Source organism: Solanum stenotomum, chromosome 1 (assembly GCF_019186545.1).
Source record: "Solanum stenotomum isolate F172 chromosome 1, ASM1918654v1, whole genome shotgun sequence".
NCBI classification, from domain to species: domain Eukaryota; kingdom Viridiplantae; phylum Streptophyta; class Magnoliopsida; order Solanales; family Solanaceae; genus Solanum; species Solanum stenotomum.
The window spans coordinates 10396144-10410269 of NC_064282.1; the positions used below are offsets into that span (position 1 = coordinate 10396144).

Genomic DNA, 14126 nt, shown 5'->3' on the forward strand with positions numbered 1-14126 from the left:
TTGGCAAATTGCACACATAGTGGATCAAATTATTAAAATGGAAAAGGAGGATAACCTTATTCTTTCTACATTTTTTTAACTTTAGAGAAGCAAATTGCATGGCTAACATTTTAGTAAATTAGAGTCTACAAGAAAAGATCATCAACTACCTTCATGGAGATACCATACAAGGTGAGAGCCACCCTTTAAAATGATGAGATGGATGAACTAGTTTTATTGGATAAAAGCTATATTAGAACAGTACTCTAAGAAAGGGTATTCATTCACTCATTAGAGAAATATAAACTTGTTCATTTATAAGCCAAACTTGATACTTCCCTGTATACTGCTAATGTAACAGAAGGTTTCTTCCCTAATGTATTTGCTTTATATACTTGAGCCGAGAGTCTATTAGAAACTTACCTTCACAAGGTAAAGGCAAAGCTGTGTAGACACCACTTTCCCCAAACTACATTTGTAAAATTACTCTAGACATGATCGAATTATTTTTAGAAAAATAGCAGATGTACTATCAAAGCTTCATCTCAAAGTTTTACTTGGTCCTAGATATTTGACACATCATTTATTTGAAATGCCAGAGAGCTGCTTGTTCTTCAAATGACCAAGAAAAAGAAAACATAAAATAATAAACAAAACGAACAAGAGCAAGAACATGGAAATAACATTCCATTTACTAAAACATCCAGGTAATTCTGTTCCAACACAACAGTTATGATGCGGCAATATAATTTTAAGCTGGATACCTCCATTAATTGTGTTACAGTAGTAGTAATTAAGGGATAATATCTCAAACGGTCACTCATAATTATCGAGTAAACGAATACAAAATGCATCTAAGAGAGACGAGAATTACCATTAATGGACCACCATAAAAATGATGAGATTTGATACAGCAAGTGCTAAAATTTCAAAATTACCATAGAGATGACCAAATAAAAGAAACCTTATTACAAAAGCTATTAGTATAAAATCGAAATCTACAATGCAATGGCAAATACAGGACAAGGATTATATCATTAAAAAAGAAACACTGAACTACTGAGAGAGAGGGAGAGTGTAGAGTATTGACATCCATTAACTGATCCTTTAAACTGAACTATTTCCTGTGACATTCAGGACCTTCAACCAAAAGCCAATGGCCGGAGAACATCCCCTACTATTTTAACTATGGAGAAAAAAAAATGATAAAAATGAAGAAAAAAAACATATAACAAAGTTTAGGAATCTCTCTAAAAGAGTAAGAGGTGTGCCATCATAAAGAGATGTGGACTAAAACCTATACTGATAAGATACACAAAAAGAATGTCACTGACAGAATACAATATGTTTCATCTTTGAACTTGGTCGCCAACATGGCTGTTAGCGGTCGAAGAGGAGGCCACCCTGCCATTTAACATCCCGTTATCAATAGGTGGACTTACGCCCCACTTCCCATCGGATTCCAGTGGTTCAATCACTTTAACAGTTCCATCTGTCAACCCAACTGCAAATTGGCTGGGTTCCTGTGGATGTGCTGCAACTACTAGCGGATACACAGATTGACTCCTGAGACATACGACACGTGCATTAGCCACGACTCTTTTAGCACAAAGAACATCACAAGATAATGAGATTGGAACAAGTAAAATTAGTACATGAATCAATATCTTACAAAGTGCACGATAACACATTTTAACATGTTAGCTGAATGACAAAAAAAAAAAACTGGATTTGTACAAGTGAATAAAAGACAGATTCAAAAGACTGATGTTATATCTGTTCTTACCCAGTCAACACTGCCTGGGACAAATAAGCCGAGGGAGCAACACGACATCTGAGTCTTAGGGTATCAGCATCAAATACCCCAATGTTGCCATCAGAAAAGGAAGCATAAACTAGTTGACTGTTGCAAGAATAAGCCGCATAGGTTATTGGTGCAGAAAGTGCATCTTGAGGGACCCACTGCAAGAAACAGAATCAATAAGAAAACAAACTTTTACATGTCCACAATTTGAGATTAGGGATTTGTTTTACCTGGCGAATTCTTTCCATCTTTGATGCGTCATAAATTGCTAACTGTGTTTCATGGGATACTAGCAGGCGGACTTGGTCCGCATGAAATTGTACTCGAGTGTCACCACTAGGTGCTTTACCAGCAGGCAGCTGAATGGGAACTGATTTCCTCTTGTCCCATGAATCAATGCTCCATAAACAGAGCTGCAATGGTCAAATTCCATACATAAGAAATAAGGTATCTATAGCATGTCAAAGCACTAGAAGATACATGCTGTCATAAATGAAAACAAAATACAGCAACATAATTGGCAGATGCATTCAATTCCAGGCTTCAGGCCATACATCTGTTCATTATCAAGTACCAAAGGGGGGCAATAATTGTACAAATTCTATAGATCGACAACTTATCATGATGTTCACAATCACATTTCAATTAAGACTGCTACACCTCATATGAAATAAGAAGTAACAAAGCAATAGACACCCTCCCTCACCCCCCACCTAAAAAAACAAAAAACTGAAGGTTGTGGCCAGTAAGAGAAAGCTAATTGGGAAGTTTTCGTGTTGCATCCCTCCTTTAGCAGAAAGCTAATTGAATAAAATGTAGGTTCTATATCTGTTCCTTTATCCTTTCACGGTTCAAAAGAAATAACACAAGGTATCAGAAGGAATATATAAAAGAAAAAGAACAGAGACTTACCTGAGCATCAGCACCTGATGAAACCAATATGTTGAGGTTGGTGGAGAAAGCAAGACCTGTAATGCGCTTCTGATGGCCTTTTAACTTGGATTTTACCTATGGATCAAATGCAGTAAACATAAAAAATGGGTCAATTAACCAACTCACAGATGTCATTGAATATAGAAATAGTTGTATAAATTACCTCATCAACCCTAACATTGTAAATGTGGATTGTTGAGTCCTCCATGCCAATGGCGATAATATTGTTATCTTGAGGATGGAATGCTAAGAAAGTTGAAGCCGGCGGAGGTGGCATAAATGTTGTCATTACCTATACATCTCAGTTATTATCATATTCCCAAATCAAACCACTCAAATAGTAAGTTAAAAGAACAGGACCCTCTTCTATAGATTTACCTTAAACGTCATCATATTGAATAGTGACACTTTTCCACCAGCAGCTGACATTACATAAGAGTCATTCTTTGAGAGAGCAATGCAAGGAACAGCCTCTTCCAAATTGATACCTACGATATCGTTGGTCATAAGAAGACCACTGTTCGGTTGCCAATATTGTGGAACAACATTAGCAGTGGCCTTTAAAGACACAAGACATTCCAAAAGTTAGTTTGTATAACATTTTTGAAAATAAATACGTAGCTAAGACAGTTATCAGTTAATGTTTTACCTTGCCACTTGGATTTTGTTCATTGCGTGTCCACTTCCACAGCTTTTGAGTACCATTCGAACCAAGTGCCAGGATACCAACACCAGAATTTGTATAAAGAAGCCTTGCAACCTAAACAGAAGTGCTATTTAAATGATCTAGTTACATGTGAATCACAAAATACAGAATAAGTTCACACAAATTAGATAACGCACCTTATTATTCGAATCTGAACTCTCAGGCATGGTAACCAGCCTGCATTGAGCTTGGTCTAAAATTTCAGTTAACTGCCAGGGTTTGGCCTTATCTGAAACTTCCTCCAATATTCTTGGTTTCTCCATGTTTCTGGGCACAGAATCAACTCCATTCTGCAAGGAAGTAAAATAATATAAGAGGATAAATTCACTAAACTGAAAAACAGATGATGTTTGAAGCTAAAATATGAGCTTATTTATCAGATTGCGGAAGATTAAACTGAGAAAGAAAAAAATTGAAATATTACATACAAGGATAGGAGACGGCCTGATAGGAGAGCTCCTTTCAACTTTACAATTGACAGGAGTAGCATTTGGAACAGAAGAGCCAGAACCCTGCTAAAAAGAACACAAGGAGATCTTTTTTACTTTGAACATAACAAAACTACGCTCAGAATAAGTGGGAGAAGCAAACAACCATCAATACCTTAATAGCAGCTGCTTCAATGGGTGATCTTAGTGCTTCAAAAGGCGGGGCCTCAACTGTTCTCAAGGATCTCATACCAGCAGCGTTTCCCAGTATCTTAATCCCATTGTCAGCAGTAGTAACAGCAAGAAGATTCCCCTCCTTGTTGAATCTCAAGCGTGGAAGACTCTGCAACAACCACCACAATTAAAGCCATCTTCAGAATATACAGAAAGTTCCAATTTGTTTAGTTATTTTCATTTTCCTTTCTTTTTTTTTCAATTCCTTTTCTTTTTTGGTGTATCGGGAGAATGGTTGCTCAAATGATAACAATAGAACTGACATAAGCACTGACCGGGAGACCACCATCAGCATCTATAGTTGTAAGAATGTTTATATTGTCCATGTCCCAAAATTTTATCTGGCTATCTTCACCCACAGCCAAGAAGTGATTTTGAGTAGTGTCAAACTGCACAACACCAGCTGATTTCTTTCTAAACCCAGAATAAGTCCTCTTTATGGCTCCTTCACTTTCATTCCATTCCACAAGAAAAGAATCACCTTCTTTACCAGTTCCACAAGAGAACAATCTATAAGCATGAAAAATCAACATCAAAGAGTCAATAAGAGTCAGTGGAGGCAGAATACTCGTAAAGACCAACATACAGTACATAATGGATTCTCATGCAACCCTACCTAGTTCCGTCAGCACTATAAAGCATGGTGGTACACCAATGACCAGGAGCATCATAGTCAACTCGAGATCCCATATTGTCATACAGCCAAGCTTTTATTTTCCCATCTATAGCAGTAGAAAAAATGAACTGCATACAGAATACAAAACAAGATGTTATTCGAGAGTGGCAAACACCATTACAAGGCAGGTAAACACCTGAAAATGCATCAATAATGCCTTAATGTCTGTCCATTCTCAATAGAGTTGCATTGAGTACAAAGCATTTCTGTCTAAACATAAAACAAAAGGCTAATATGTTATCTACATTTTCAGAATCATCAACAAACGTACAAATCATGACAGAATCTCCAAATGCACCTAGGTACAGAAAGTGCACCCACACCTCATATAGACACTGCCTCCAATTGAGATAGGCAATACCTTCTCAGATGGTACAGTGGACCATCAGCACTAAGATAATTTACATTTGACTAATCTCATGGATCAATTTGCATAGAAGCCAATGATTGGATATATTCATGCAGAATCACACAAGTCGTCTGGTTTTCAGACGAAGATTATGTCCTCCCTGAACTTTCTTGGAAATTATTACAACGTGATCAACCGAAACCCAATTAAGTTTTTCCCAGTTTCCACCAACAATAACCATTTATACCATTTCCTAGAAGGATGAATCTAGATAGAATGTCAAAAGTTGCATGATGGTGATAACCGAGTAATAAAACAAAACCGCTTCCTAGTGACAAACAACCAGTTTTAATGACACAGTAGAAAGTAAGAAGAATGCCAAGTTATGTTCCCTAGCAATAGCAATAAAAGATAGTTTTTACCCTATTTTGTAATAGTTAATGAATGTTTCCTAGCACTAGCAACAGTAAGCAGAACTCTGCACCTACATTTTGAAAACTTTCCAACTACCAGCAGAGGGGGTTAGTGAAGTGTTAATCAATCCTGAAGCAATGACAAGCAACAAATGCAAGTTCTTCCATATTTGGAAATACCTGAATGCTCTCCTTCTGATGAGGGCATATGGAATATACAGGAGCTTCATGTCCTTCAAAATTAAACAGCTTTCTTCCTGTTATATCCCACACCTGTTTCAAATATTTCATTCAGCATTTTCGTAAAAAAGTTTGCAGTTCAAACTGAAATAATGACACTTCAGATGTTACCTTTATCAACTTATCATCTCCACATGTTACTATACATAACTGCTTGTTTGGATAAGCAAATGCTAAGTCGTTAACACTCCCAGCATGGGCATCCATCTTAAATCACAAGGGTGCAGGTAAGATTGAGTTAGAATTATAGCTTTTAAGTTCGCCACAACATATGGTTCAACTTGTCAAAAGAAAAAGAAAGATAAAACAGAAAAATTTACCTCCAAATGCTGGCGCAAATCATTTGTTCCAACAGTGGCATACAAATGGACCAAATGCTTAGAGAATGCAACTCCTGCAACACAAAGTACAGTCATGAACATCCACAAGAACGTGTATAATAACAAAATTAAAGAAAGGCACACACCAACGAAGGTCCCATCTGGACTCCATGCAACACGGCTTACAGAAAATGGTGCATCTTTGGAAGCAGAAGCCTGTGGAAACTCTCAATTGTCAGGAGAGAAAAACAGTGTACTATACTGACATTTGAGAAATCTTAAAAACATCAAACCAGATACTCACCCACAGAACTACATATTTGTGAAGAGACTAAACTCTCAAATTATACAACTGAAGACTTTATTTGAACTTACAACTATATGCCAGATAAAAAGGCAGCCATATTGAAGAAACAAATTAAAAATCCAAAATTGAATGATTGCTTTCACTTCCAGAGAATTAATTTTAAAAGAATTTAGTATTGATTAACCTGAAATGTATGAGTACATGCTTGAACATCCCATATTTTAAATGCCTTCGCAACCAACTTCTCTCGTGTTGCTACTTCCCAGAGCGTTATTTCACCATTGGTGGATCCAACTGTTCAGCACACTCCATAAAGTTAAGAGGAAGAAGATATCTTAACAGCTATGACTCTTCTATCACTGCTGGTCCAAGCGGAATAGGCACGAGGACACAGCAACAATAGGATACATGGACAGAAGATCTTAAACAGTAATATACCGAGCAGATATGTATGATGAGAAGGATGAAAGTCCATGCTAGTGACTGAGGATCCTTGAGGTAAAGTAAAAGCTACAGTCCTTGGTAAGTCATCAAGGGACCAAGAAGATTGCTGACGAACTGTAGGATACGTAACCTGCAAGGGAAGAAAGATAAAACACATTTCATGAATTCGATATGATCTGAAATGATAATAATTTGAGGGTAAATTCTGCAGGAGGAAAGAAAAAGAAAATGTATCATTTAAGAAAGATTCATCTTCCGCAATACCTCCTCAACAGACTGTGCAGGTCGTAAACGTTTCATTAATTGTTCATGATCAGCACTCTGATAGTCAAGCATACCTAATGTAGCTGGAGGGGTGAGGGGGCGCTTCAAAATTGAAACTGTTCAAGAGAGAAACATAGTCAATAGAAGTGGAGAATATCATCTCTGGACCAAATACTCATAATGGTGTCAATTGTCTGCTTGACTGCTCCATGACCAAGCCAACTAACCCAAAGTCCTCAAAGTTATAACTTGCAAGATCTAGAGCTTTTTATTCAGAAGGTGAGCAATCTTGTTATCAAACACATCAATTTTGGACCCTATTTAATGGTATCAGATTGTTGATGAGGCATTTTGATCCTCAAGTAAACAAGAGCTACTATTCTCTGTTTTTATAAAGTAGGTGAAAACAAGAGTTAGTATTCTTTCTTCCAGCCTACTTATTTGGTGCTTCTTTACCAGAATATTTTACATGCATTCTAGAATAAATATTGAGAAATTTGCCAATATAATTACACAGTAAGTTCATGGATTTCTTTGACCTCTCAAAATATGAGTTGTTCTTTTTAAGTTTTAACAAATGTTTGAAGCATAATCGATGATATCCACCATCAGAAGTCAGGCCCCTATTCATTCGAAGAAAACTAATTAAAACTCACCTTGATTTGGTGGAACAGGCAGGGATGATGCTGTCACAACAGCAGCTTGGACAGATGAAGAAGCAGCGGCGTTTGCCATCCAACCTGCTAAAGCATTAGCATTTGCAGCTGCTGCTGCTGCGGGTGGAAAGGGCTACAAGCAACAAATTAAAATACATGATTTGACCGAGTGAGACAAGCAACGACGTGGTCACTGGTCATTAAGTAATAAATAAGTCAAATCACCAAAGTATCACAACTAGAGGAACCACAAAGAATCATACCCCATGTGCACCAAGTGCTGTAAAAGCGGCAGGTTTTGCAATCGCTGCAGGAGGAAGATTAACGGGTGTAGGTGCAACAGCCCCATTTGGAGGAGTGCATGTATGATCTGTGAACAGAGTCTTAATGTCAGGGTTTGGCCTAGGGTTCTTGCAAAGCTGGTGCTGCCAGTTGAGACTGCAGAAAATGCCAAAGTGAAAGATCAAATCAAAAGGCATGATTCCAAGTTCAACTTCCAACATAAACAGCATCATGTTCAATTTTAAGTATACAGATAATCTTTAGACAAATGCATCAAAGGTATTAATCACAAGAAGTACACATGTGAGAAGACAGCAAATCTAGGTTATCTTGCAATCTATGAACTAAGTCAAGTTATAGGAAAACAGACCATTTTATAAACTGGCACTCACTTCCACTCATTGTACTTCAGAATCAAGGAACTCGAAAGCCAAAAAAGTAACAAGGTAATTGACAATTTTCTTGTTAACAGGAAACAAAGAGAAGTGAAAGTCCAGACCAATGACATCCCACATGCATGTTTGTTGACTCAAAAATGCACAAAATTAGTATGACTCATTCCTCTGTCGAGGAAAGGAGCTGTAAAGCCAATAGAGCCAATACAAAGTTCACAAATGCCAGTAACTCATTCCTCTGTCGAGGAAAGGAGCTGTAAAGCCAATACAAAGTTCACAAATGCCAGTACATTAACCGAGCAGTCAGCACTAAAATATCTTCTTTTTCTGTGGCGTAAAGAAAATAAAGAAATGGGCAACAAATATAAGAACTGATACTATCCTTCTTGACAGATTAGTAACAGAGAGATTCTTCACCTTTGATTGATTAATGTACGCAATCTTGAAGATCTCAGGGTCGGGAAGACGAGCTTTTCACGGAAAAGAGGATTTGCTTCAATCAACTTCTTCAGCTCTATCAACATTATGCTACGCGCTGTCTTGGTGTCACCATACTTCGAAAGCTGCTCATTCTCTCTGAAACCAAATAGCCAAAGTAATTCAGAAGGCCATTACTTGACTTACATTGAACTATTAAATCACATTTCAGGAAAGATAAATATCAAGCATGGAAAAAAGAAAAACTGCACAAACTGAAATAGTCATTCAACAAGCATTCAGCGCAGAATTCTCATTCACAGATAACCCATTGGCTCAAAAAGAAATTCCAGCAACTCAATAATTCGAAATATGTAACTCATAGAAGCCTTAGATCTCAGGCAATCTACTGCTAACCATGCAGATAATACCAAATTCTGCATTTTGCCTCCCTCCATCTAAAAAATTTAGTCCAAATTTATTTCCTATTTGGTTCACAAACAACAGAGAGAAAGAAAAACGCGACCAAAAAAATGAATCCCTGCAAGACCAATAAGTAAATCACCTCATATATTACTACTTTATCTCCTCAGTACTATATTATGAGGCGAATTATTGCAACTACAGTTCATTTATTAGTATTCCTAAAGGAAGCGGAGGGAGCAAACAGAAACCATTGTGCATTTAGTCTCTTCCTTTAACTTCAAGAAGCTGTTCTGGTTAATTCTCTCTCATTGTCTAATTGTATGTCCCCTAACAATGCAAAAGTGATTTCTTCTTTCAACGTGGCTATGCACGGATATTCATTTCACATAACATGAGCAAAAAACTACCTGAAATTGGTAAGTGTCAAGAGCTGAGTGATCTCTTTGTAAAGGTCCTCATTGAATGTAGAGAACACTTTCAAATCACTCACAAGAATCTCAACTGCCTTTGCCTTGTCTTGCCTGAAATAACAACATGCCACACAGAAGAAAAAAAAAAGTTCAAATCAGAGCCTACTGCAGATATGAATGAATGGCATTGTAAAGTAACAGTGTGGACATACTTATCAAGAGCTTCAAGATATTTCTGCTTTCTTATCTCAAAAAAGATTTTCATTGAATATCTGTTGTCATCAACTTTGGTAAATCCGGACAAGTACTTCTCAACTTCGTCCCATTCACCTGCATGTACTTTCTCCTCAAAGTACTTCATATTGAAGAAAAATCCTGATTCTTGCTCTAGCCTGCAAACAAAATGACACATTTTTTTGCAGAGGTTAGACATTTTCAAGCACAGAAATTCATATAAACAGAGACAGTTGCTTGAATGCAGGGGAACTCTAAATTCTATTCTTACATCTATAAATTAACAATAAGAAGGAAATAAGATACTTAAACAGTAGAAAAGTTTTCATTTCCCCCACACTGGAAAAATTGATGTCAACAGAAAAATAGAGCGAGAGATTCAAAACACCCTCACTTACACTTGATACTACTCCATCAAAGTTTTCATTCCCCACACACTGATGATTGATGTCAACAATAAACAGAAAAGAAAACATTGGACACACTCAATTGCACTTGATACTTAGCAAAGTTTTCATTCCTCACAAGCTGATAAATTGATGTCAACTAAATCAAACACTTAATAAACAGGAAAGATATAATGGTGCCAGAAAGTTTTCATTTTTCAAATCAATCTTTTTACAAACTTTAAACCAACATCTTTTAATGACTTCACATTCATAGAAGCACTAAATAAATAACAACAAACAATTAAAAAATGGTCATTTTTTCCTTACAGATTACTAGTACTATCACTTAAGGCACATTAAATGTATCTCATTAACTCTGCACCAGAATTTACAAAAATTTAAAAAAATATATAAAAAAAAAAAAAGACAAACTACATAAAAAGCACAGTAGAAACAGCTACAAGTGGTTTTTCATTCCTTTTTTAGATAAATTACCAGAACAGCCCCAAAACTAAACACATAACTTATTTCTTTAGTTTTTTCACCTTCAAGAAATAAAAAGTTTTTTCACTTTCAACAACCAAGTAAAAATAGTAAACCACTCACAAATAACATGACAATAAAATCCAAAAAAAGAAAGAAAAAAAATATCAACACATAGATATGTGTGTGAGAGAGAAATAAACACTAAAAAAATAAAAAAATAAACCATACTTGTGAACGGACTCCTTAAATTTCTCCTCTTCTAGAAACTGGAGTATGAGGAACACCAATTCTCTGCTAAGAGAAGACATTTTTTCCAACTCTCTTCAAAACCCCCAAATCCAACAATCTCCGATTCCAGAACTCCACAGATCCAAGCCCTAGATATCCACACGCGCTACGATTTCTAGGGTTTCAGCTCCTCCTCTCTCACATAAACAATTAATAAATCAGTGCTTGATTTCCAAAGGCTGCCGAAGAAGAAAGAGAAATTATAATATATTTAGAGAGAGAGAGAGAGAATAGGTATATAGAGAGAGAAAGAGAGAAAAGGGAAGGGATGGGTCTATTTGTAGTGGGGGAAAGAGAAGAGTAAAGAAGATGGAAAATGAGGTGGGTGGGGGAGGACTTGGTCTCGCTATCTTCGATGCGTTTAGCAGTAGCCTATCTTTTTTATACTGACCTATCAGTGATAAGCTATTTCACTTATCATTTACGTTGATAAGTTGGTTGTAATAATCAAACATGCTTATCAAGACAGTGGGTATTCCTTATTGATAAGTAGGATGTGACTGGACTTGCGGATTTGAAATGGGGAATTCAAATGCAGTTGAATATTCGAGTTGAATTACGATATTCGTCGTGGGTTACGTGTGCTATTTTATGAGAATGGTACTCTTTCGGTTTTCGGCGGCATTTAATTTACTCATCTAATTTATCGCGATATATTGATTTGATATCGTGAATTGGAATTAACTTTGGGGTCATGTCAGAAGAAAAAAAATTTGTTTTGAAAATGAATGAATTCACAGAAACTGCGCGTGTCCACGCGTTTGGTGAGATAAGGTGGGTCCTTCTGTATTTTTGTCTCACTTAGACATAGTTTTTTCTAGTAATCAAGGCGCGTGATCTCTCAAAGTTATTTATGGTTTTTTCTTTCCGTTTTTGTTTTTTTAAGGGAAAAAAAATAAATATATCTCCTACGGATGATCGAAATATGTAGATATCATCCGTCATACTTTTGGAATATTGGTGTATCTGTCGTCTAAAAATTAGAACATATATGTCCTTCACTCTAATGGAAGACAAAATAGGACACGTGGTGCAATCTTATCCATCGATTCGATATTTAATAAATGTTGAATCAGTGAATAAGATTATGACACGAGTATGTCCGTTAGTATAAAGGGTATATATGCTCTAATTTTTTTACGGTAGGGCACTAATGTCCCAAAAGTATGACGGAGGATATATGCATACCACTTACAATAGTTCGGAGATATATTTGTCTTTTTTCCCTTTTTGTAAATTAAAAAAAAAAAACCTCCTAGGAGTCATAAACATTTTTCCTACAAAAAAAATGATTAGCCAAATATGGAGACTTTGTATTTTCCTTTTCCTAAAAGAAAAACTCAATTATGATAAGAAACTAAGGGCAGATAATATCCAAAACAATATTCGTGATGTACTAAAAATAATTAATTTATATAATGACCGTTAATGTTAATTAAATTCTTTTATTCTTTCAAACAACCTATAAAAATGAGTTGTGGTATTTATTGAATTTTATACAAAATTAATCGACCAATATTTACATTTCTAAATATTTTGATATAATAAATAAGAATAATGTTAAATAGAGTGCATTAATAATATATAATTATTAATAACTTTACTTAATAATCAAAAGAAAATAAGTTCTTTCTAGTAAATATCATTTGATCTCTTTACGGTTACATTTTCTTATAATTATTTTATTCTAAGACAACTGAACATTAAAATATAAAAAATGAAATTAGTAACAAAATCAATCAAAGTGACCAAAATAATTTTTATATTCTAAATAATAAGGAATAAAATACTTTGGATATGTATTGCCAGATTTAGGGGTGTGCATCGCTCAATTCGATTTGATTTTATGATTGAATTATCAGTTCGATTTATCGATTTTTAATTTTTGAATACGTTAAACTAATAATATCTTTTTTATCGGTTTTGGTCCTTAACGGTTCGCTTTTTTATTTAACCAATAAGAAAATACTTATAAAATAAATATATGACTTCTCTAATAAATTTGACGCAAGAACACAATAATGTAACTTAACAAATGCTCATAAAATAGAAATAATATTAACAAACATGAAAAGAACCATACAAATGTAACACAAAGCAAAATTAAGAGGAATAAGGTTCTTTATATTTTACACGTTTTGTATAATGTGAAGTTGTGAACTTAAAGTCGTTGTGATGTGTAAATTGAAGGCAAGAGGACAAAGACAGTAACTAGTAACGTATTGAGATTAATATATATATTATTTATGTACAAATAAAAGTAGTAAATTGCAAGTCTTAATGGGTTATTGGTTCACCCATTAACCCAATTTCTTTTAATATAAAATCATTAAAAATCCATTAACCCGATAACCCAATAACACTTTTTCGGTTCGATTTATCGATCGGTTCAATTTTTGCATACCTCTACCCTACCCTAGTCCGTTTTACTTAATAATGCAAAGAAAATAATTTATTTTCTAATAACAATGTTTGTATCTCCGAAAGACTTTTTTAGGTTGTTTTTCTTTTTTTTTAAAATCATAATTTATGATTCTAGAAGAAGAGAAGAAAAATTACAAAAGTAAAATACATTTAATAAGAAAATTCCATTCAAAGTGATCAAATTACTTTATAAACAATAACAATAAATTATGTAGAGTATATATTTACTTGATTGATAATGAATAGAAAGTAAATTGCATTGGCCAGATCACTTTAATTAAGATTTTTGTTTAAACAAAAATCTATAATTCATATATTTAGTTGATTGATAATGAATAGAAAGTAAATTGCATTGACCAGATCACTTTAATTAAGATTTTTCTTTAAAAAAACTCTATAATTTTAAAAGAAAAATTATAAAATAAAATGAAAATAGTAAGAAATTCAATTGAATGGACCAGATTCATTCTTGTATATTATATAAAAACAATAAGGACAAATTAAATATTAAACCAAAAATGGAAAAATAATTAATTGCATTTGACCAGATTTATTTTATTCATATGAAACTCTACTATAAATAAGAACCCTTCAAATAACACAGTTTCTTCATATACACACA

At 34.7% G+C, this 14126-nt stretch overlaps 1 protein-coding gene across 3 annotated transcripts; it reads right to left on the reverse strand.

The window, feature by feature from the left end:
- Positions 1-995: 995 nt before the first annotated feature.
- On the reverse strand, positions 996-11338 carry LOC125850996 (topless-related protein 3). Of its 3 annotated transcripts, none has more exons than XM_049530809.1 (25): positions 11021-11338; positions 9896-10075; positions 9681-9794; positions 8848-9006; positions 8017-8191; positions 7754-7886; positions 7098-7213; positions 6828-6963; positions 6574-6683; positions 6229-6298; positions 6083-6156; positions 5874-5969; positions 5703-5795; positions 4701-4828; positions 4360-4594; positions 4026-4193; positions 3851-3934; positions 3560-3712; positions 3366-3476; positions 3095-3274; positions 2880-3008; positions 2696-2791; positions 2014-2196; positions 1766-1941; positions 996-1545 (listed from the first exon to the last, which is right to left on the reverse strand). In XM_049530809.1, the coding sequence occupies exons 1-25, from the start codon at positions 11098-11100 to the stop codon at positions 1329-1331; spliced, it is 3396 nt and encodes a 1131-aa protein (XP_049386766.1). In that variant the 5' UTR covers positions 11101-11338; the 3' UTR covers positions 996-1328. The 3 variants fall into 3 exon arrangements, with proteins under 3 accessions (XP_049386766.1, XP_049386763.1, XP_049386755.1); XM_049530806.1 differs by having other exon boundaries at positions 3851-3937; XM_049530798.1 differs by having other exon boundaries at positions 6083-6298.
- Between the last annotated feature and the right edge of the window lie 2788 nt (positions 11339-14126).

What these genes read in the sequence shown, in the direction of transcription:
- LOC125850996 (XM_049530798.1), bottom strand. Translation starts at nt 11,100, where the DNA reads ATGTCTTCTCTTAGCAGAGAATTGGTGTTCCTCATACTCCAGTTTCTA. An exon ending in CTGCACAGTCTGTTGAGGAG is followed by an intron (nt 6,964 to 7,097) that starts GTATTGCGGAAG and finishes CTTCCCTTGCAG; the next exon opens with GTTACGTATCCTACAGTTCG. An exon ending in GAGATGATAAGTTGATAAAG is followed by an intron (nt 5,796 to 5,873) that starts GTAACATCTGAA and finishes TATTTGAAACAG; the next exon opens with GTGTGGGATATAACAGGAAG.